This window comes from Zalophus californianus, chromosome 14, assembly GCF_009762305.2.
Source record: "Zalophus californianus isolate mZalCal1 chromosome 14, mZalCal1.pri.v2, whole genome shotgun sequence".
In the NCBI taxonomy this organism is placed as follows: Eukaryota; Metazoa; Chordata; class Mammalia; order Carnivora; family Otariidae; genus Zalophus; species Zalophus californianus.
The window spans coordinates 38,694,367-38,716,953 of record NC_045608.1 but is presented as its reverse complement, the minus strand read 5'-3'; the positions used below and the strand labels follow the sequence as shown (position 1 = coordinate 38,716,953).

The 22,587-nt window shown below is 40.2% G+C and overlaps 1 protein-coding gene across 24 annotated transcripts in view; it reads right to left on the bottom strand.

Moving 5' to 3' along the window:
• The window catches only part of EPB41L3 (erythrocyte membrane protein band 4.1 like 3), a 235,109-nt gene that overhangs the window by 14,834 nt on the left and 197,688 nt on the right, over positions 1-22,587 (bottom strand). For 17 of the 24 annotated variants that reach the window (XM_027575715.2, XM_027575718.1, XM_027575700.2 and 14 more), the window contains 5 exons: positions 19,045-19,197; positions 15,112-15,209; positions 14,307-14,482; positions 11,071-11,291; positions 2,159-2,212 (listed from right to left, as the gene is read on the bottom strand). In XM_027575715.2, the coding sequence (XP_027431516.2) occupies positions 2,159-2,212; positions 11,071-11,291; positions 14,307-14,482; positions 15,112-15,209; positions 19,045-19,197 (702 nt within the window). The remainder of the gene's footprint in view (positions 1-2,158; positions 2,213-11,070; positions 11,292-14,306; positions 14,483-15,111; positions 15,210-19,044; positions 19,198-22,587) is intronic. The other 7 variants (XM_027575701.2, XM_027575708.2, XM_027575711.2 and 4 more) reach the window with 2 other exon arrangements.

Genomic DNA, 22,587 nt, shown 5'->3' with positions numbered 1-22,587 from the left:
TTATCTAAAAGCCACTTCATTATCCCGATTTTTCTTTTTTTTTTTTAAGATTTTATTTATTTATTTGACAGAGAGAGACACAGCGAGAGAGGGAACACAAGCAGGGGGAGTGGGAGAGGGAGAAGCAGGCTTCCCACTGAGCAGGGAGCCCGATGCGGGGCTCGATCCCAGGACCCTGGGATCATGACCTGAGCCAAAGGCAGATGCTTAATGACTGAGCCCCCCAGGCGCCCCTGTCCTGATTTTTCTAATTGCAAGGATCTGTTTGGTCCTTGGACTGCTGTCCAGGTACCAGAAACGAGGTAACTAGGCCAAGCCACATGTGCAGGCAGTAGTAAAGCTGTGTGTCTCGCTGGTGGTACTCGGACCCAGGTCCACAGGAGGCCCACAGTGTAATTACAGGTAAGAAGAGGAAGACACCCGAGCAGGTGGCCTGCAACACATCAGTCTATCTTGCTCTCAGCCTCCTTATATGCCCATGGGGCAAGACTGCCTACCTAGCACGCCTCACCCAGCACTACTATGGTCCTGGCTCCCGAGAGGAGATAAGGGAAAGTGTTTAAAAAGTGTGAGAGGGCACAGGTAACTCTAACACAGTGCTGGCAACACACTAATGCTTAAGTGTGTGGGGCATTCACAGCTCTTTGTTTTATTTTTAAGCTTTACAGTAACTTATGTTGCATGTATATGTTTGCAGGCTTCAAATGTTATGTAACAACATTTAGAACTACTATAGAAATTTAGAGTATTATTAAAATATTTTTCATTTATGACACACATTAAGATTCCGAGGAAGTTTACTGAATTAACATGTAGCTACATGTAACTAAGAATTCTTATAAAATCAAGATGTAATTTTGTTATAATTTGACACAGAAAATTATTAATTTGTAATAAATTTATATGTGATCGCTTAAAAGAATCTGGATAGTTGTTGTTTTACAATATTATTTTTTTAAATTTCTTTTTAAGTAGGCTCTACGTGCCCAATGTGGGGCTTGAACTCATGACCCCAAGATCAGAATCAGAGTGGCATGCTCTACTGACTGAGCCAGCCAGGTGCCCCTATAATAATAATAATAATAATAATAATAACAACAACATTATTATTATTATACTTTTCAATGCCAGTGCTGTTATTTTTAACTTTAAAAAATTATGATTTCCAAACTTTGAGATGAACTCTGGCATTTCCCAAGGATGAAAACTCCATTTAAAAAGGTTTTTCTGAAGATATTTTCAATTAAGTATTATACAGATACTATTTACATTTTTAGTTCTTCCTGAAGGTCTTACTAGAAAAGACTGTTCTAAGTGGATGACGTAAAAAACAACTCCACAAAGTAAAAAATAAATTCTGTGAGCACTTCAGGAAAGGAACATCTTGGCTTCCATTACTACAGTTTTTACAGAAATTTTAGTTATTTGTAGAGAAGCTTCGAAAAACAACATAAGCACACACGTTTATTTATCCTAAAGAATTCAAAAAGGATAAATGATAGCATAGTATGTTTCCTATCACTGTTCAATGTGATCACTTTTTTCCTTTTTTGGAATAGAGTACTAACAGTAATTTGCTCATTTTTCCTTCCTTAGAGAATCCACTTCTTTTGAGTGACCTAGGTTATATCCATCTTGTCTACAAAAATAAGAGAATTATTATTTTAATAATTATTATTTGACCATTTGGGATTTAAAAATATATCTGTATCTAGTAAATAAGCTAATTAAATTAATTGTGACCCTCCTTCTCACTCATGGCTATCACACACAAACAGCCTCTCATTTGGGAAAGGGGAATATATATATTTTTAAGTATTATTGGTTTAGCCAAAGGTTCTCAAAATGTGATTCTAAAATGGCAGAGTCAACATCCCTGGGAACTTGTTAGAAAGGCAAATTCTGGAGTCCCACCCTAGACCTTCTTCTTTTGCACAAGAAACATGAGAAGGGGACCCTGCCAGAGGATTCTGATGCAGGCCAGAGTGTGAGAACCACTGGCTTAGGCAATAGAATATATTTACTTCCTCCTTTCAAAGTAAGAATTTCTCTCCACTCTATAAAAGCTAGTATGCAAAGGTCCTAAAGGCAGAGCCCCGTTCATGAGGCACTTGTGCTGGGCAGCCAGCAGCCGCCCTCCCACAGTGATGGTACCAACCTCAGTGGCTGTGGTCTCCCCGTCTGCCGCCGTGTCCGTGCGTTCACTGTCGGTCTATTGATCACAGAAGTGACCAGGGTCCGGGAGGAAGGCAGAATAGAAAACAAACCCGTTGGTCAAATAGGGCATGGCACAGGTCCAACAGCTCGCTCTCTTTCTCTGTGATCTGATTCATACTACCTTCCCACAAGAATGCAGGTTCAAGCAAAAGCCAAAGAAAGGCCAGAGCCGGCTTCATCAGCAGAGCCACTCGGAGGAAGACCAGAGGCGCACAGCCCGCGGGAACCGCAGGGGCTGCATTAGCCAAGCTGACCTGTCTGGTTTCATGTCTCAGGAAAACCAAATTGTCCTTCTCTCCCCCGCTTTTTAACTAAAACCCCGAGAAAGATCTCTTAGGAATGTTCAATGCAAATAAAATTGATGTTTATAAATGTTTGTTATTCTGATACGTCACATTTGAACGGTAAATTAAAATGTACACTGAAATAAAAAGCTACTCTAACAGTCACTGGACTTTCAGCCTCTCATTTATATCACGTTGATAATTTACACCCATTTATGACCATTAGGCTGTCTGCATTACCTATTACTTATAAAAAGCACATGCCAGTGACTCACAGGCATATGTTTTATATGTGAAAAATGTAACTCAGTTTTCAAGTAGCAGTGTTACCTAGATTTTTTTATAGACTAACTGTTATTTTGCCCCACCCTCCAAGATAAAGAAGTATATCCAAGTAGGTATTTAAACATCTCTTTCCAAAACAACCATTCAAATGAAGCAAATTATAATAATAATAAAAAAATGAAGAGAGAAAGAGAGACATCTACTTGTAAACAAATAAAACAAAGCACAGCATTTGACAGAGCCTAAGTTTTTAAGGGAGAATTATAATAGTAATTTCAGGACTGGGTTTTAAGCGGTTTCATAGAGGTTTATGGTTTAAAACAGAAACTATTTTCTTTGGAGTACAACAGAACCACAGCCATTGAAGATGGGACATTTAAATGCCGTAATATATTATTAACTCAATTTCCCTCCACAAATGTCAACTAATCACTAATAAAATTCCCTTGAGCAAAGATAAGCGATGAATATTTTGAAAACAAAAATAAAAACTGGGAGCCGTAAGTCTGTGAACCTGCCTCTTCAAATTATCTCTCAATCCTAACAACAAGGAATTTCAAGAAGGGCGACTGGGGCAGGGATGTGCATATCAACCTTACTCCCGCTAGGCGGATTTCTTGGCACCATCCCAAATTTCCATTTTATATATGCCTAAAAGAAAATACATTAAAATTCATGTTTGGCATGTGTGCCTGAGGTGGCCAGTTACCATGCCTAAGTAGAACATAATTTTCAGTAGTTTGGTAAAGAATGTGTGCTGACACATTTTCATGACCTGACCACCTTGGCAACACTCAGCGGGGGGAGGGGTGGCTATTAATTTTCTTATGAGGGTGATCATTGCTATGGTGTTAGCATGGCTTCCCCAACGGACAGCCTAGGGAATGGCCAATTTGACATAAGGCGAGAGAGACAGGTTATTGTTCAAGTGTATAATAACCCAAAGAAACCTTAGGCTTTCAAGAATAAATAGGAATGACTGGTGGTGCTTGGTGTGCTAACTCATTTTGTGAAACACTTCCAAGGTGCTTGAGAGTATTTCTCTTCTTACATAATCTTCCTTACGGCTTTAAAATCTACTAAAGCATCTTGGCTTTAGATTATAGTCCTGGTTAAGAGTGAGGGCTCTGATGTCAGACTGACATGAGCTCAAATCCTTGCTATTGAAATCTGTGAGACACTGGACATGTTTCATGTTTTAATCCCTATTTCCTTCCAGCAAAATGGAGAAAAAAATAACAGCCCTGACTGTATCAGGTAATGTACACTAAGTGCTTTCTATAAGGCCTGACACATGCAGACTAAAAGTGCACGTAATAACTGTCTTATGTTAATGTTAATATATTAGTATCACATTATAATATTACAAAATTACTACTACCATTTTTTCTAGCTATATGAAAAAATGGCTTAGGCCTTAAATTCTTACTGAGCATGTAGTCAGTTATTCTACAAATATAGTGCATGATCAATAAATAATGAATGAAGAAAGGCTGAATAAAGTAGCTTTTATAGCACAAGCAGCTTTTATATATTGTTTATATAATATACTACGACTAAACAAAACTACGAAATGTACAACAGGTCACAAACTATCATACGATTCTACATCTATACAACTTAAAATTTTAAAAGTTGGTTGATTAATTTTTCTTCCAAATTTGAATCTTTTTCGTATTATGAAAAAATTCCTCACAAACTAACACATAAATACATTCTATGGTATGGTGAGCTAAGTTCAGCTTACGTTTCTTGACAGATGATTTAATATTCTGTGCCCCTTCTTATGTGACCATTCTTGAAGGTACAAAAGAAAAAAACATGATTGGTCAACAGCTTTATAGTTTGAAATGATTCTGCCTTTCCACCCTGGGTTTCACTCTTGAGAAAGGCTGGAACCAATTAAACCACTCCAACACGTGAGAAATGTAAGCATCGATGACAAAATATTTGAAAAGAATTACATTCATAGTGATTTAGTGATTTTGGAAAATGAACGTGACAGAGCTGAACCTTATGTTACATGAAGTCACCCTGTTTAGCTGCCAAAGTGCTTGAAGCCTAGAGAATAAAACAGGCCATGTCAACAAATGGCTTTTTTTTTTTTTTTTTTTTAATGAAATGACCTGCATAGAGTCCTCTAGCTCAGCCTGAACTAGAGAGGATAGCTCTTAACAGTTGGGGTTAAGAGACAACATTGAACAGATGGCCATACGCGAAGTCTCGTGTTAGGAGAGCTGTCACGGGCGACCGGGGCTGGACCGGAGGGCTAAGACCGCAGTGGCCAGAGCTGGCTCACGGTCTCAGAGGTTTGCAATAACAGGGAGACTTATCGGCTGGGAAGCTCCAGTCACGTGGTCACCGGCTTGCATCGGGTAACTGCTGTGATTTGTTTTGCTGATGTAATGCAGACATGCCCAAATTTAACATTAATTTTCATGCACTGATTACAACAAGATGTATACCCTGGATTAGGCACAAGATCTGTGTGGTTTGCTACAGCAAAGTTCAGTTACTTAGAATTCAGAAAAGCAGAAAATGGCAATCTTTTTGCTTTATGTTAGCTGGATGACTAACTCCATTGCTAAAGGAAAAATAGATGTCCAGGTTGGAAACCAGCTAATGTTACAGTCTTTGTAGATAATCTGTGGTCTTCATGTTGTACGTTCTAGTCCTACATATTCTGATCATATTGCCACTGTGAGAAATGGTGATATTAAAGCCTAGGATTCATTCTCTTAAAATATTTTCCATGTATGGAAATAGTTGTATATTAGATAAAGTCATATGGACTTTGGAGCTAAGTCATATGGCTCAAGAACCATGCAAAGGGCTCTTATGCAATATCAAATTGAAAAGGGCAAATTTTTATTTAAAACATCTGAGCCCATTCCCATTTTTTTCCTTCTGCTGCTAAGAAATGGTCATAATATCACTAAATACACTTATACACCCTCACAATTCTATATACCCACAGGTGCAGCTCAAATTATGATTTCTGACTGAGCTGAAAACTGAATAGACTTTTCCCTCTTTTTTTTTTTTTTTAGTGTTGCTTTGACTTTGTGACTTTTTTTTTTTTTTTTTTTTTTTTTAATGCTTGGAGTACTGGGCTTGTCTCCTGCCACAAAAAGCCTTGTTTTGTGAGAACAGAAGAGCTGGAGGGGGCTGGGGAGAGTATGGGCAGGAGGGTGGGTGACGGCCAGGCCCTCTGTTGGCAGCTTCTTTTTCCCCTGCGATGTGTTTGAAGGGAACTGCCGGGCTGTTCACGCATCTGGAGAGTGGTGTGAAAGGAGAGCAGTGAAGAGGAAAAGCTACTGGGCTACCTTGTCAGTCACCCATTGGCTCCGATGAGGGACAGGAGACGGACAGGTGGCACGTCTTCTCAGACAGAGGCTGAAGGCCCCAATCCTTTCCCCACTGAGCACATGTCTGGCTGAGAGCCGCAGGGGCCTACCCAGCTCCCCTGACCTTTCCAGACTATCCACATGTGCGTGGAGTTTTTGGCTCATGCTGGAGTTGAAAGGATCACTGCCATCCAATATATGCGTTGGCACTCTGAGGACTGATGAACTTTCAGCCCCTTTTTACAGCATGAAGACATCTTCAAGGAATCTTTTCCCAACAGCGTTTGAAAACTGCAGTTACTTTGGTCCTCTCTGAGGCCCTTCCAACGACTGAGGTCACATGGGCCTTTTCATCTACTCAAGCGTTTTTTCTGACCCAACACAGCCTTGGGATCTGGCTCGCCTCCGTGAGTAGCAAAGGCAGTTTGGGGATATTTCGGAATCTCCAGGGAGGAGAGGCATCAATATAGTTGGGGGAAAGCTACCCAGCTGATGACGACCCACCTCCTCTGGCCGTTCATTCCCACCTTGCCGTGAGGGTTGTCTATCCACTGGTATCACCGCTGTGTACGTACCATGATGCCAGAAGGCATATGGGGAACACCCCATTAATCCAGCTCAAACTTATTTCTCGGTCTTATAGGTCCCTTCCTTTATGAACCAGTAACTGGCCAGAACCCTGATTTTTAACACAGCTAATAGGTTCTTTAAAATGGATTTCTGAGTCCTTCATCATGGTAGAGTTCAGTGGGCGGCCGAACGATTCTGAGCTGGGCGCAGCCTGCTCCATCCACATGGTGTTGTGCCTAACCCGGGGGCCGGGGGGGGGGAACTCCCCGACACACAGAAACCTCTCACATGTCGGCACAGACAATAAATGAGGCTCTGAAAGTAGGACCACTATGGCAGTAGGCGCCTAACACTGTTTCGGACCGAAGCCCCGACCACGACAGGGAAGTGTGCTCTATGCCGAGGTACACACCTCTTCCTCTGAACTGTCACTCGGGTCATTGTCTAGTGAGGCACTCAAGGAGGCCGCCTTGGGCTCCAGGTAGCAGAGGCACATAGCCAGAGGGAAGGAGAGAGTGAGGGCATATGGCACTGAGAAGGAGGCGGAGAGCAGAAAGAAAAAGATGAAGAGGAAACAGGGCACAAGGGAGGGTGAGCGAATTGGGAGGTAATGCTGCAGGCTCTGGGGGAGGAGGTTGGTTTCCGACAGGTTGGGGAAAGAGAGGTACCCATCGTCATCGAGAAGAGAAGGGAATGACTCCGGGAGCTGCAAGGAGAAGGAAAACAGGGTGGTCCCTTTGCCAGTTTGCTGTTTGTAGCTAAAAGCCACATCCTGGTCCCCTAAGGATGGCTTCCCTTTGTGGTCAGAGTCCACGGTGGGCTCTCCGTGCGCACGCATGGTGCCTCTGGCCGGCTCCAAGCCTGGGGCTTGGTGCTCATTCTCCTTACACCTCCTACGGAGTTCTGAGGGGGATGCGGGGGGACGATGGGCTGATGGGGGGGACAGGGGACATGAGTCAGTGCCAAGCCCAGGTGACTGATGTGGAAGAGACAGAGAGAGACAGAAAGCAGCAAACAGAGGTGCAAAAGGACAAAAAGAAAACTGCAATTAGTTAATTTTCTTATGGGTATCAATATAAAATTGTAAAACAAGAATTTTAGCACTAGGGTTGTTCACACTTAAAGTATTCAAGCTGCATGCCAACACTGCCATGAACGGCTACCGGTTTCCCGTTAGACTGTCAAATACAGAGTGGGCTTTTTTATAAAGTCAGAACAGAAGATATCAGTGGGCAATCTCAACGTCTACATGTTTCACACCATCCAAAAAGTTTGTTTAGACCAATAACTCTAGAAAGTTGTAGGGTTTTGAGAGCAAATAGGACTCTCTGAGAACTTAAAATCAAGACTTTCAATAACGTCTCCTGATCTCCAGCTAACAGATCTGTTACTATAGTTTGGTTGGATTAAAAAAATAAAAATGAATCCAAATTTTATTAAAAAAAATTTTAGCATTATCTTTCCACACTTAGTCAATTATATCCAAAACAGGTGGGTTTCCAAATCAAGAAGTTTCTGGCCCCACTCCCATCTGATAAGCATTGCCACTCAGGGAAGTCAGCAATTAGCATTTTAGGAACTCACCCTCCCCCCAGAATTGAGGTTCCTTCGAAAACATCTACTTTGGCTCCTTTCTCCATGATGTAAACATAACTTAAACTCAAATAAGGGTTTCAACAAGCTAACCAGCAAAAGAATGTGCCTTCTTGTGATATGGCTCATAAGCATTTAGTTTGCATTATTTGTGGTCCAGGCCTTGCCACAAAAGTGGTCCCTGTGAGTTCAGGCTTCTGGAGGGAGAGAGAGGCTCCTTCCATTCTCTGGGGTCCTGAGAGCCTCTCTGACCCCAGACAGTTTGCTCTGCAGGGGGTGGAGGGATGCTGAGCACAAGGGGAAGCAGGGCAGCCAGCAAGCTCCAAACAAGCCCTGGCACAGCTCAGAAGCTGCTGCAGCCCCAGGAGTTCAATTCAACGTCACACAGAGCCTGAAGATAAGACTTCTGCCGCTCTCTGGGACTCTCTGCGTGTGTGAGTACGTGTGTGTGTGTTTGCACGCGCGCACACATACACGTGTGTTTTGCCTAGGGACTTGCTAGCATGGAAATTACCCACACCCTGCTTTGTAGAACCCAATCCAAACTTGGTAAATATGAAGACAGAGGGTTAGAACATGCACAGGTAAAGCTGTATCATGGATATTCTAGATTTTAGAAGTGTCTCTTTTTAGGTCTTAGACAAATACGTCTCTTTTCAATACTCGCATCTAACATTAAGCGTTGTGTTTTAAACATGACCCTACGCACATCTCATTCAGTGGAGAATAATATAAAAGTTACAAGCTGACTTCTGCATGCAGACTATTGTCCCCTGGTGGTGGACGGCTGCCCAGTCACCTGGGGTGATCATTAGCCTGGGAAACAGGCCTCTTCTCAAAGGAATCTAGGGGACCAGTCTTTTAAGACCTATTTTCAGTGATACACTTTCATTTTGGTTAAAAAATGAGTACCCTCTTTGTTACTTTTTGAAGATGGAGAAGAATAAAATGAAGGTTTAATTTTCCATGCTGCTTATTCAAGTGGCTTTTAAAAGACAGCTGTGCACTGTGGAAAACAAAGACAGCCATCGACCTGCCTGCGCACTAGGTCTGGGCCACAGCCCTTCTGAGGGCATGTGAGTCAAAGTGCTGGCTTCTCAGAGATTTGGACAATGAGAGTCATAGTTTTTTATCTTTTTATTTTCCCATGCCATAAGTGGCAAAAGTGATATGGTTTAGTGCTGTATTTTATATAAACGGTTGGCTTTTCAAATTAAATAAGGAGAGACTGCCTGGGTGTATTTTTTGAGCACACTAAAAGTCATTTCCTTTATTGTGCCAGTTTAATCGCAGTTACACATCCATGGGAATTGTCGGTTGGCATGGGTGATTGCAGGAAATCGTGGAAATCATTTGCTTTTTGGCAATACTACAACCTTTTCCTTGTGTCCTATTTAAATGCTGCCTTGACTTAAATGGAAAATAAGAGTGTAAAAACGAAATTTAGGACAAAGCACGTTTTCACAGCAAAAATGATCCAAATATCCTTGCTGTCATTTCCTACCCTGTTTTTATTTGTGTTTGGTAAATAAATGATCTTATCCTAAAAAAATGGTGGGTAGGGTTTCATGTGGAATATTCTGATGTAACTACAATATGTTGTGGGTCTACCCTTCACTGTGTAATTCTTATCAAAAGGAGCATTTTTGTTGAGTCCCTGTATGTGAGTCCCTGCCACATAATCTACATTTAAGAAATAATGTAGATAGAAGAACACTTTTGAGTCAAATCTAGGCAAGTTTTAGCATAATCTGTGAGTTATACAACATTTTTATTCTGTTATTTCTTTTTACTCTGTACATTCCAGGAGCAACTCTGTTTTTCCATTATCATCACACACAAACCTCTCAATATAGTTTTTTTTTTTTTTTTTTAACTTTTAGGGAGATGCTCTGCTACTTGTAATAAAACCCTGAACCAGAAGTAGGCTGTCTACACCTTTTCTGACTTCCATTTTTCTGAAAAGTTGCTTTACAGTACCAGATTACCAAAAATAAACATACTGTAAAATAAATAAATAAATACTGGGATGAGATGAAGTTTAAAAATTTAATGAATAAAACACCTTGGAGAAATGGCTGCTAAATTCACTTTCCATCTTCCCTTGCAATGTTCTGCTTTAATATCTCTTTTCAAAACATGTCTGCTCGCTACTTCGATGATTAGAGGGGAAGTAGTGTATAAATACACAGGCTGTGGTCACTCAGTTACTTGCAGTCAGAGGAATGGCAATGTGATTACTGTGTATCTAGAAAAATATACAGTACTCGGGTAGGAGAATGGGGCCAGAAACAAAGAGAATAGTTTTAGTGATAGTTCTGAAATGTGAGCCCAAACAGAAAAGTGTCATGTGGCACTAAATGTATTTTTAAGATCTACAGACAGGACAGCTGTTGAAAGTCTTACATAGCACATCAATTAAAATAAAAATTTTCAAGTTAAGAAGGAATCTTTCAGAAGAAAAATGTCGACAGAGGAAATCAGAATTTAAAAATTAATAATATGAATGTGACTAATGCTGAAATATGAATTACCCTAAGTCTTTTTTTTTTTTTTTAAGTAGGCTCCGCGCCCTGAGTGGAGCCCAACGTGGGGCCCAAACTCATGACCCTGAGATCAAGACCTGAGCTGAGATCAAGTCAGCCGCTTAACTGATTGAGCCACCCAGGCGCCCCGAATTACCCCAAGCCTTAACACATTCCTGGTTTATAGCCTTGGAATGACTAGTTCTTCAAGGTCTAAGCAAGCGCTAGGAGGGAGCCCGGGAGATGTACCTTTCCCTCGTGCCGTGCTGCCGCGACCGGGGTGACTTCTTCCAGCCGTTTTCGCCTGCCCTCTTCTTCGTCCCGTTCCTCCTCGGCCTTTTTCTCCGGAGTCACAGTGGTGATCAAGTTGGTCTGAGAGATGCCCTTTGTTGTGGCGTACTGGCCAGTACCAACCTCTGCAGCAGACACAGAATCCTTCATGTAGATTTCATGGTTTTCATTCACTGATGCTAAAAGCAAATACAATGGAAGAAAAACGTCTGAAACAGTTAAGGCAGAAGGCAGAAGAACACCACCGGTTGTCCCACTATAGAAAAAAGTAGCCCTACCCACGTCTGTCCGAAAAGGCCAGTCAGCGCTGCAGGAACCTGCATCTAAGCACTAGCAGAGACTCATCTTTCTGGAGCTTCTAGACCAGTGTTTTAAAATGATTTAAAGGCTCATGGCTTGAAGCCACCAGAATAGCTCTCGGGCTCCCCGGTGAGGACGAGTGTGAGGGTGGATGCGGTGGAAGGGTGGGAGGCTGGGATGCTGCCAGCCTGTTACCCTCCAGGGTAACTGGCTGGACGCCGGTACCAAGCACTAGTGGCAGGTCCTGCAACTAACAGCAGCATTTGCCGCAGACAACTGCTCTCACCCACTTGACTCTGAACATATCTTTGGCAGGGCCGTTCACCAAGAAGCACGGAATTGGGTTTTTCAATTACGCTTATTAATAATGGTTAAAGAGTCCATCACTCCTACAGTCTTTCTTCGGAAAGATTAGACAATCTGGATGGCGACTTTGTGCAGCTGGAGTGCAGAAATGTTTTAATTTCTACTGCACTTTAAACAGACTACCATGATATGCATAGACTTATTCATCTCTGATATTTTGGGACGATAAGACAAATGTTGCTAATGAAATTCATGCAAATGTAAAGCATGCAAACATAAAAGATATAAGACACAGCCTTTCATCCCAGCTAAAATGTCTTAGTGAAAGATGCTTAATTCAGTTACATTTTTAAAGCCTGGTACTCATTATTTTCGGTTTTAGATACATACAACTCATTTAAACTTATAAATAATGCTTTTCAAATACACAGTAGCTAATCACAGGCAAAACAGCATCAGCTTCATAGTTTAGAAGTTTAAAGTGTAAATGTATGAAAATATTCCAAAATCCTTTTATATTAGCTAAACTGTTTCACTGAAATATCTTCACTAAGATATTTTTATATTTCCTCATATTGATGAAAAAGCTCCTAGGAGACGCAAGTTCCCAATGAGCCAGCGAGGCTGTTCTGTGTAAGATGCAACCTTGCAAGAAGCAGTTGTGTTTCAACATGCAGCCACAGCACCCAGCTCAGCAGCACAGAAAACATACTAGAATTGGCAGGACCCCAAAGAGTGAGAGACAACACATACTAACATCATTTTTGGGCAGGGAGGAAGAGACAGTATGGTATTAGTACATTTATTTCACAATTGTCTTCCGTCAACACTCATTATCACACAAAGGTTATGAGGAAACAACAATTCACGACAAATGTGTTCCCTTGGATATACATCGCTGAACAAAGTGAATGATGTCCAGGGAAAAGGGTGTGATTCTACAACAGTTCCCCCCAACACTGACTTATAGAATACACAGGTTACAGAGATTCTCTAAAGGAAGAAAGAAGAATAAATGGAACAAAGCAGTAAGAAAAGCTTCAGTGTTTACAGTGAGTTATTTCAGCATCTTGATTCAACCCAAAATGGTCCTAATAAACATTTTATTCCAAAAGTCTGGCTCCGAGTTAGATATTCCAAAAAGAAGCAACTATTGGAAGATACAGAATGGTAATTAAATTCCTAGGCCAGCTCACAAAAGCCTAGAAGAATAATTATGAATGTAATTATTATTACACCTATCAAGAATGCTGTCACACCGTCTCATTCCACTGTTTACAAACTGGCTTTACTCCCATTTTAGAGACGATGACTAAAACCAAGACCTGGAGAGTCTAAATCATTCTCCAACCGCTACACAGATGGACTTCAGTCTGGATTTACCTACCAGGTAAGTGTTTTTTCACTTCACTAGTAACGTACATGATTCAGCACTAATGATACAATTTTGACTTCTATAAACTGTTTAGAAAGTATTTCATTAGAAAAATACAACCTTCTAAATCAGGGGATTCAGGGAGCACGTCATCCCAGCAGCCACGCTGGGGTACAGTGAAAGGGAAGAGAGAACCGGGACTATGGGAGTGCTGGCAAAAAAGGTCTATGGACGAAGGTGATCCCACATATTTGTAACTTTCATTATTTTTCCTTTATTTTTATTATTTTTATGTTTTTGATTATTAAAATTGTACACACATGCTAGAAACATCTAATTCCTTTTAAATACACAGGATAGGTCTTTTATAAACCCAACTAATCTCCAGGTGCTTGGAATGAGAAAACAGAGACTTGGCCATGGCTCACTTTCTAAGTGAAGTGTTGTTGTTGTTGTTGTTATTATTATTATTACAGCTGCCATGTGTTGTAGCTGCTACGGACAGCAACAGGAAACTTGCTTAAGACAGAAACCCATGAGAGACTCACTATTACGTCATTCCTTAGAACTGTTACTTCAGTGACTCTCTCCTTGTTGAACTTATACATCTGACTTAACCGTGGAGACCATTTACATGGCAATGCTCTCCCAGGCCATCTGGGGTAGTAATTAATATTAACTATTAATAATAACCATACTATTATTTGAATGCCATCCTTTCTATCGGCTATCATGCATTGACTCGGTAACAGTTACATTTTATCCATGAAAATTTTGTAGAAACAGATACATTTAACTTACAGTCCTCCTTCTGAAACAAATTGACTGAAACAAATCCCATAATCATTTCAGATCTGCCAGCAAGTGAACCAAATTACTTACAGAGTATGTGACAACTACATTCAGAATGATAGCGTCTTTCTCCAAATTCAGGGTGCCGGCTTATGAAAGCTATATTCTTCATTCCCTAAGTACCATTCTGTTATGGAATTTTATATAAATCTACAATAACAGACATTAGACTCACAAAGGTACTTTTTTTTTTGAGGGTAGGAGTTAAAAACTTGCCACTCAGCCATAGACCAGGGAGTGCTTTTTCATTTCATACTATTCAAGAAGAGCTACGTTTATTGAAAGCTTGTGATGGTTTCACACTATTTCTGGGTAGCCATTGATGATTCTTATTAATGAGGGATCTTATGTAATGCCCTACCTCCATCCAAGCTACGAGACATGGTATAACGTTTGCTGGACGAGCGTTCGAAGTAAGGGGCAGGGCGATCTATCAATGCGCTGGCTCTTCTTGTTTGGGCTTGTGTCCTGCCACTATAACGAAACTTGGAGCCCAAGGTCAGGAATTTCTTTGGAGGTGCTTCTGGTAACAACAGTCTAGAGATATTAAGGAAAAAATACCAGAGACTCTTAAGTATTAAGAACATTAACTTTTTTAGTCAAAGGTAAAGTGCTTTGTGTGCTAAAGGTTTAACATGTTACATGTTCAATGAATGTGATTTTATAGGGGAAAAAAAATCAATTCCCACAGTACATATCAACCAGGGAGTTGCAGAGAGGCTATAAATACCACATGGGTTGGGACGGACTACATGAACTAAAATTCATCTCACACAACTGAGGAGTCTATGGTTCTATAAGCCCAAAGAGCAGTTAAAGAGGTGACATTATTTTATAGACACAAATCTGATAGTCTGAGCACTGTACGTAAGCAAAGGAATCAAGGGTGTTGAGAAATGACTGAAATAGTGGTGGACATCTTATAAAAATAATGAAAAGACACTAAAGATAATAAAGTGGACATAAGGCATATAAGCATCAGACAAATTAAGGAAGATCCTTCAGTCAGAAGTTTTTAGGATTTCTTATCAAGAAATCTGGTGACCATGAACTTGAAGGAAAAGGAAGGATATGCTTCCATATTCTTCCCAACAGAGTTTTGCAATATAAGTGATTCCAATCATTCTAATTCTTCCTTAGGAAGAAAAAAAATCATCTTTACCTACCTGAAAAATGTATGATGTTCAACACACACTTTCCATAAACGCTTGGCAGCTCGATGGTTTGGCAGCTTAAACCCAATGGTGCTTTCAAATTGTTCAAACTAAATTAAAAAACAAGTAAACATATTGAAGAGTAAAGTCAAGTTTGCAATTATAAATAACATAAAAGCAAATAATTTACAAAATCATGTCCCCTACAAAAGTTTCCTTTCCTCACAAAAACAAGTGCTATATGCAGAATTCATGCTATACACCTTCATTCATTAAAAAACCACCCTGTATCTATTCTTCTTAAAATGCTGCAGCCATAGATAACCACATTATGGGTGTAGTAAATGTTTTATGGACAAGTATGGATTTTATAAAAACAAAATGCAAAAAAAGAGGCTATCTGGGTTCCTTCCAGAGACCAATTTGTCCTGATCTCATTTTTAAGCCTTATTTTCATGATGTCTCTGTGACATCATGATTTCAACTGGAATGTACAGGAATGAGCAAAATGTAGCATTCTCAGGGTGATATTTTCTCCCAGGATCTGGTCAAAGAAGATGTATCTCCTAGGTATTTGATGACTTGGTATCAGATATTGCTGATTTTGTTTGTGCATTCTACTCTGGATTATCACGTTAGACACTAACATCTTTTGATTTTACATGTATGATCAGAGACTGGGAGAACACAATTTCCTATCTTTCAGCATGTATAGTTCAGATGATAATCTATCAGCCATTTGCTTTCTCAAGGTAAAATATCTGACTTCCTGAGTAATATATTTTAATATTATTATTGCAAATGTTCGGGATTTTTTTTTTTTTTTTTTTTTAATTTTCTGAAGACAGTATGCATCAGGCCACCAGAGGGCAACCATTTTAAACAGTAAAAGTTTTCCAAAAGAGCATAAAACAACCAGACTACTGATACAGTCAATAGAAAAAAAAAGTAATTTATGTAGCAAAGAACCCAGGGGAGGGGTTCTATGCATGGCATATGAGAGAGAACTATGCTTGACTTCTACTTCTTATTTGAGTGGGACTAGCAGGGTTGGCGGGGGGGGGGGAGAATGGGAAATACATCACAAGCTACTCCAACCCCCAACTAACTTTCCCAATTTTGTACTCACTCTGGATGTTCACATGTAGTGGTAGTCATAGCAATTGCTCTTGGCCAAGAGCCCCAGTCAATCGACAAGCCAGAGTATTACAATTGTGACTAATCTGTCCTCCATTTCTTCATCCTGCATCTAATATGTACCAAACACTATGCTAAGGCCAAGGGTTTTAAAGAACAATCAACCTGCTCTCTGCTGCAAAAAGCTGGGAATATTTCCTTGCTGCTATCCTCCTTAGACCAAAGAGGACAGAGGCTTCTGCACTATTTGAATATTTATCTATTTCTCCATGCTTTGTACCAATGTCTTGACCTCTTCAGAGTCTTTGGTGCCACCAATGATTTTTTTTCCTCATTCATTCTTCTCAAGCCTATGTATATGCTTGCAAAAAAAAAGGGGGGGGGAGAAGAAGCCCAACTTTCTTTGAGCCTGCTTCTGCCTGAACCACAACCCCATCTCGCTCCTTGACAAATGTCAGGAAGGAGAAGCCATGGCTACTTCATTCCCCACCTCATCGCCACCTGGCAGGTGCTCCTACCACCTGCTTGAACTTTTCAATATCCCAGTGGGATCTGTCAAGTCCGAAGCACTTTTCTTAGTTCTTAGCCCACACGCCTTCCCTGTAACATCTGGCCCTGCTGGTTCACCGTGTACCCAGAGTTTGGTCTCCTTGTCATTCATGACTGTTCTTGCCCCTTTTCTTCTTTCTCTGGAGCTTTTGTTCATCTCCCTGTGTTCCTTTTCTGCCTACCCCTCCCTCAAAAAGGGATGTCACCCAGAATTTCTGTTTTAGGGTCTCTCTTCTTCTCTAACTTGCCTTGTTCTTTGGGTAATTTATTTCATGCCCAAGGCCTTGAATACAATGGATGCAGCTCATGACTCCTTCAAAACTCTATTTCTTACTATGCAAGAATCACCCCATGAAAATATATCTCAAAAGAATTTAATCTTTTTTTTTTCCCTGAAATTCTCCCTGTTTTCTCCCCTCATCTAGTAATATCACGTCCATCAGCTTCACTCGTGCCAACCAAAGACCTCTGATTATCCCGGACTCCCTTCCTCCATCCCGTGTCCAGCACCTACTGGCTCAGTTTCTGAAACCTCTCTCACGTTTGCTCCTTCTCTTCTGTTCCCATGGCCTCTGCCCGAGTTGAGGTCTTAGCACATCTCATCACTAAGCTGCTGAGTTTCATTCCAAATTGTTCATCTAGTATATCACACCCTCTCTAAAACCTTCCATGGCTCACTATTGTTTCCTGATGCATTTCTCCAACTTTCCCATCCGGGCCCTCACCACAGCAGGCTTGCCCCATGTCTGCAGAGTATTTTATGTGCAAAATGTATCATGATGACATAATTCTAAGTACATGAGACTGTTTTTTGCTCAACAGAAAGTCCCTTAAGGACAGGAACAAGGTCATATTTATCTTTCTATTTCTAATGCCCACCATGGTGCCTGACAATAAGTAGATGCTCACTTGTAAATGTTTGATGAATCGAATATATATTGGTTATAGGGAATATAAAAAATTAGTTTCAGGTATTTATAGGAAAAGCTTACAGATTATTTCAGTCTTCACAGACAAGTTTGATTTTATATTTACATTAAACATGATTCCTTTTCTTAGGGAATATAAAAAATTAGTTTCAGGTATTTACATGAAAAGCTTACAGATTATTTCAGTCTTCACAGACAAGTTTGATTTTATATTTACATTAAACATGATTCCTTACTTTATAGTGTGACTTTTTTAAACTTTTTAAAAATTGAGGTACAACTGACATAACATTATACTAGTTTCGAGTGTATGACATAACGATTTGATGTTTATATACACTGTGAAATGATCACACTAAGTCTAACAGACATCACCACAGATTTTTTCTTGTGATGAGAACTTGTAAGATCTACCCTCTTAGCAGCTTTCAGATGTAATATAGTATTATAACTATAGTCACCATGCTGCACATTACAACCCATATAACCTGATTTTTAAATCACATTTTCTACCAATGGAGAGGCTGATTTTGAAGACAGAAAAGAATTCTGTGCTGTACCAGAAAATGTTCAGAGACACAGATGAGCTGCATGCAACCTTAGAGCTCTGACTGCCTCCATTAGATTAACCATGCTCATTAGAAACTGGATATATTTATTCATCATCTGTTACACAGGAAACAGGAGATATTTACCACCTATTATGTGTAAACCACTATGAAGGATCTAAGATCAGGATGGTTTTGCCTAGGGAACAAGGATTAGTTGACAATTTTTATTTTTTTCACCAGTCTTTCTGATTAAAAGAAAAAGGCAGCAATGTACTAGGCTATGAGACATCTGCATAATTTATCCTTGGTGTCTCTTGCTCTAATCTTTCTTGTACTTTGATCACATTATCTCGAAGTTATTCATGCTAGGGTGCCAGCAGATTTGGAAGACGAAAAGGGCATGAGCTCATAAAACAGGGACAGATGGGAAGAAATCTATTCTTTATTCACAAAAGGTTTAGCACCTCAGAGTTTCTTTTATACCATGATTTGAGATCTACGAAACATTATTCATGTATCTTGATGTTACGCTAAAATCTGCAAACCTAAAAACTTTTCCATCTATGCAGTGGGACAAAATTAGAACCAAACCATTAAAAAGAAGAGAATATTTTACTTATTGTTGCTTATCAAACAAACCTACAATAAATTCTCTTAGGCACGGACATATGACTCACCATGTCCTATGATGCTCAAAACCTGGGACTGGCAATTGACATTTTTGTTTGCTACCGGGTACCTTTCTTTCCAATGTCCACGCAAACTGGGGGCCTACTTACCTCTCCCGGCCGAATCTTAATGTAAAAGTTGTTCCGTTTGTATGAAATTTTTAGAACCTTCGGCCAGGCAAATCTGTTGATTCTCAGTCGGTCACGATATATCAACAGACCACTCGCACAAACTCCTAACATAATTTCTACTCCTTCAGAATCCTGGAAAATGGCATCGAGAAACAATGGGTCAGTATTTCACTGATTTCCACTTACGGTGAAGTGTGGCATTTAATGCACCACAGTTTTCCATGAAGGAACTTGTAACTGACTGCCAACAGCTCTAATTTCAATAGGAAAAATACTGCAGCCATTTTTTTTTTTTAAACGTTGCCCCTAAATAATCGGCTTTTAGTGAAGGTATCTATCACTATGGAGATCTGTCAGAGTATCACTGGCTCACCCGATGTCTCATGACGTAAATACTGCACAAAGAGACCGACCAGATGATGTGTTGATGACGGTGCAAACAATAGAGGCAGGTCTCACGACTGAGCGCCAGTCACGGCTCTCACCAGTTCATGCATGTAATGTTAACTCCCTTCGTCTTCACTAGGAGACTTTGAGATGGTTGCTATGACTCTTCCTAGTTTACAGATGAGGGAACTTTTAAAGCATGGAGAGGTTAAGTGTCCACCCCAGTTGAGTATCAGCAGCCTGGTTCCAGAGGCAGGGCTTTCAACTAATATGTGTACTAATACAGAGGTCTTGTCCTTTCTAATGACTGTTTTGGAGTTTGTTCCATTAAAAAAGAGCCTCGATCTTTTTTATACACCATTAGTGTCAGAATAGAATTTAAATATAAAATAGGCTTTTAAAGTATGAGCGTACTTCCCCAACATGTCCCTAACACACCAATGCCTAGTCATAATCGGGACAGCTGTGTCACATACATAAATACAGATACATTTTCTATAGGTCTCTAGTTTTCTTTTTTAAGTGGGAGCTTGCTATATTTATAACATGCTTGTTTGCTACTTGCACGTTTCATCTTTAGGTCATTTCCTAGGGATGTGTGATGAGAAGTCTCAGAGGTCATCGGAGAGGTCATATAAAGCTCAGGAGACATATCATGGACAGCCGATGCCCCTTAAATGCTATATTTGGGTGAAATTGGGGTAAAAGGAACGTGTGGTGGTGGAGAGGATAAAGGACGGAAGGCAGGACTCTGTGTGAGGCTCAATCTCCACCTCCTCGTCTTGTGGATGTTGGAAGCAGGGGGCACCTAGGAGGCAAAGCTGAGGTCTTTTGTCACATTAATCGGCAGAACTGTCCCTGGCACTGGGTCACTCTGTAGCAGCAATGAGGGGAGGGGGAAATGGAAGAATCCAAACAGGAGATTCTGACTCATCCATATTGTGGGAATTTACTTCCTGAATCTTGTCAGTGCAAGACATGAAATGAACATTTCCAGAATCAAAAATAAGCATTTTGGTCCATCTCTGGGAAATGTAAGTCCACAAATACAATCTAACTGGATTAAAAATGAAATATTTTACCATGGAAATGGATGACTCCATTAGATATGAAATTACTCTACAGAGGTGGAAATACTTGATGGCAGGATGTTACAACATAATTAAATTTAAGGAGAATTCAAAGACCAGAAACTGCCCACCATTTATCAAGGGCTTTAATCTGAAAGAGCAACTGGAATAGCTAGAGCCCGATGCCGACAAGTAGCTAGCACTACTGATCCTTTAGAACTGGCCAATCTGCTCCCAGGGCTGCTCAGAGGTGACCCCCTTGCCCCACGAGCAGAGATGCAGGCATGAGGGAGGACCGTCTGAGTAAAAGCTCCTTGACGCACTTTCTATTTTATCTGACAAATACAGAGTTAAAACCTCTTTCACTATTATCTACTTTAAAATCATCCCTTAGTGTCTCTGGATAATGAGAAGACAGATCCTTCACGGGGAAGAGCAGGAAGCCTCCACTGACCCCTTGTCTTCTGCTTGCCTCCACCACACACTTCTTTGTGTGTCCCCATATTGTTCTGTTGTTACCAGCACATCCCAAGCAAGTGGTGTGGCAATGAAAACCCATTTCCTCCTCAAGCCTGGACGCTGCTTGAGAGCAGGAGCTCTGTTATATCCTTGTAACCACGTGCTCCTCATAGAGTCTACCTGGTATGCCTTAAGCCATTACATGTTTGTTAGAAGAGAGGGCAAATGAAGAAAGAAAATGTCAGGAATATGTGGGGCTTTAAACTGAATGAACATTTCCATTTCATTAATCCACAGCAATGACAAAAAAAAAAAAAAATACTTTGGATATCGAATCTTCTGCCACTGCCCATAGTCCTGACGTTAGCTTGATAGATCTTTTGCATTGAAAGCTGTAATGGCAGTCTTTCTTGGGGACACGTGTGTTTCCCTATCAACAGACACATTTAATGCTCCCTTTAGTGGGGAGCATGGAAGGAAGATCTGGATAGTCTCAGTCTATCATAATTAAAATAAACGAGTGTATTATTCCCTTAATTTAAAACCACTGTTCAAACTTTGCCATCCTTCATTTATCACTTGGTCCATGGGATATCCAGTAGGGATTTAGATCTACATTTCAGAATCTTATATGAAATGACTCTGACAGTGCCTACTTGGGCTGACATTAAATGACAAACAAGAAGAGACAGTCTTTCTAAGAACAAAACCAAAGCATTTAGGATAGGTTTTCCAAAACAAGGGCCCTTCATCTAATAATACGTTATTTATTCTTTATACAGAGCCACAGAGTCCAAGATCACAATTCAGAATTTCTAAATAGGCCCTAAAGCTTAGGGCCTTTCATACCATCCACAGAAGAGAATCATCTCACTTACAACCGGAAATTCGCTCTAATTTAATTCAGTAAATTTCCTTCTTGAAATGATGGACTGTGGCTGCATGAGAAAATGGGAATCCACAACGGAACATTCATTATACTTAATATTCAGATGAAATCCTATAAGAGGCTGCATTTGTGCTTCCTTCTTTCTTTTTAATTGGCATGATTTCAAATCATATTAGTGAATGAAAAAGCAGCGACCTATTTTAATTTAGTAGCTACAGCAATGTTAAGTGATTTTATTTGTACTGATAGGAACACTGATAAATCCTGAGTTGCACTTTCCAAATGTATGCCCTAATCTTTTATTTGTTTATTTTTCCTGGGTGGTAACTGAATCATCGTGTATAATGTAACTCAAAAATAGCTTTCAATCCACTCAAATTTTCAGGCTACCTTCATTTCCTTCTTGTCTCCTTATCTGTTAGCCACCTAGGGAAAAACTCGAAGATAAAAACGATCTTCGTGTGGGTCCTTGTTTTCTTTTTTAAATCCTTATCCTACCTTATACAACATAAAATATAAAACACTTTCTTATCTGAGTGAAAAATAAGTGAAAAAATAGAATAACTGGCAAGTAAACAGAGCTACACCTGCTGCTGTAATTACATACAAATGTCAAAGAGCTTGGCATTCAATGTACGGGCACATCCCTAGGATGCTCCAGCCAAGTCTCCGAGATTTTGCTTGTGTTCAGACCTTCAGGCCTTGGAAGCGCTCATC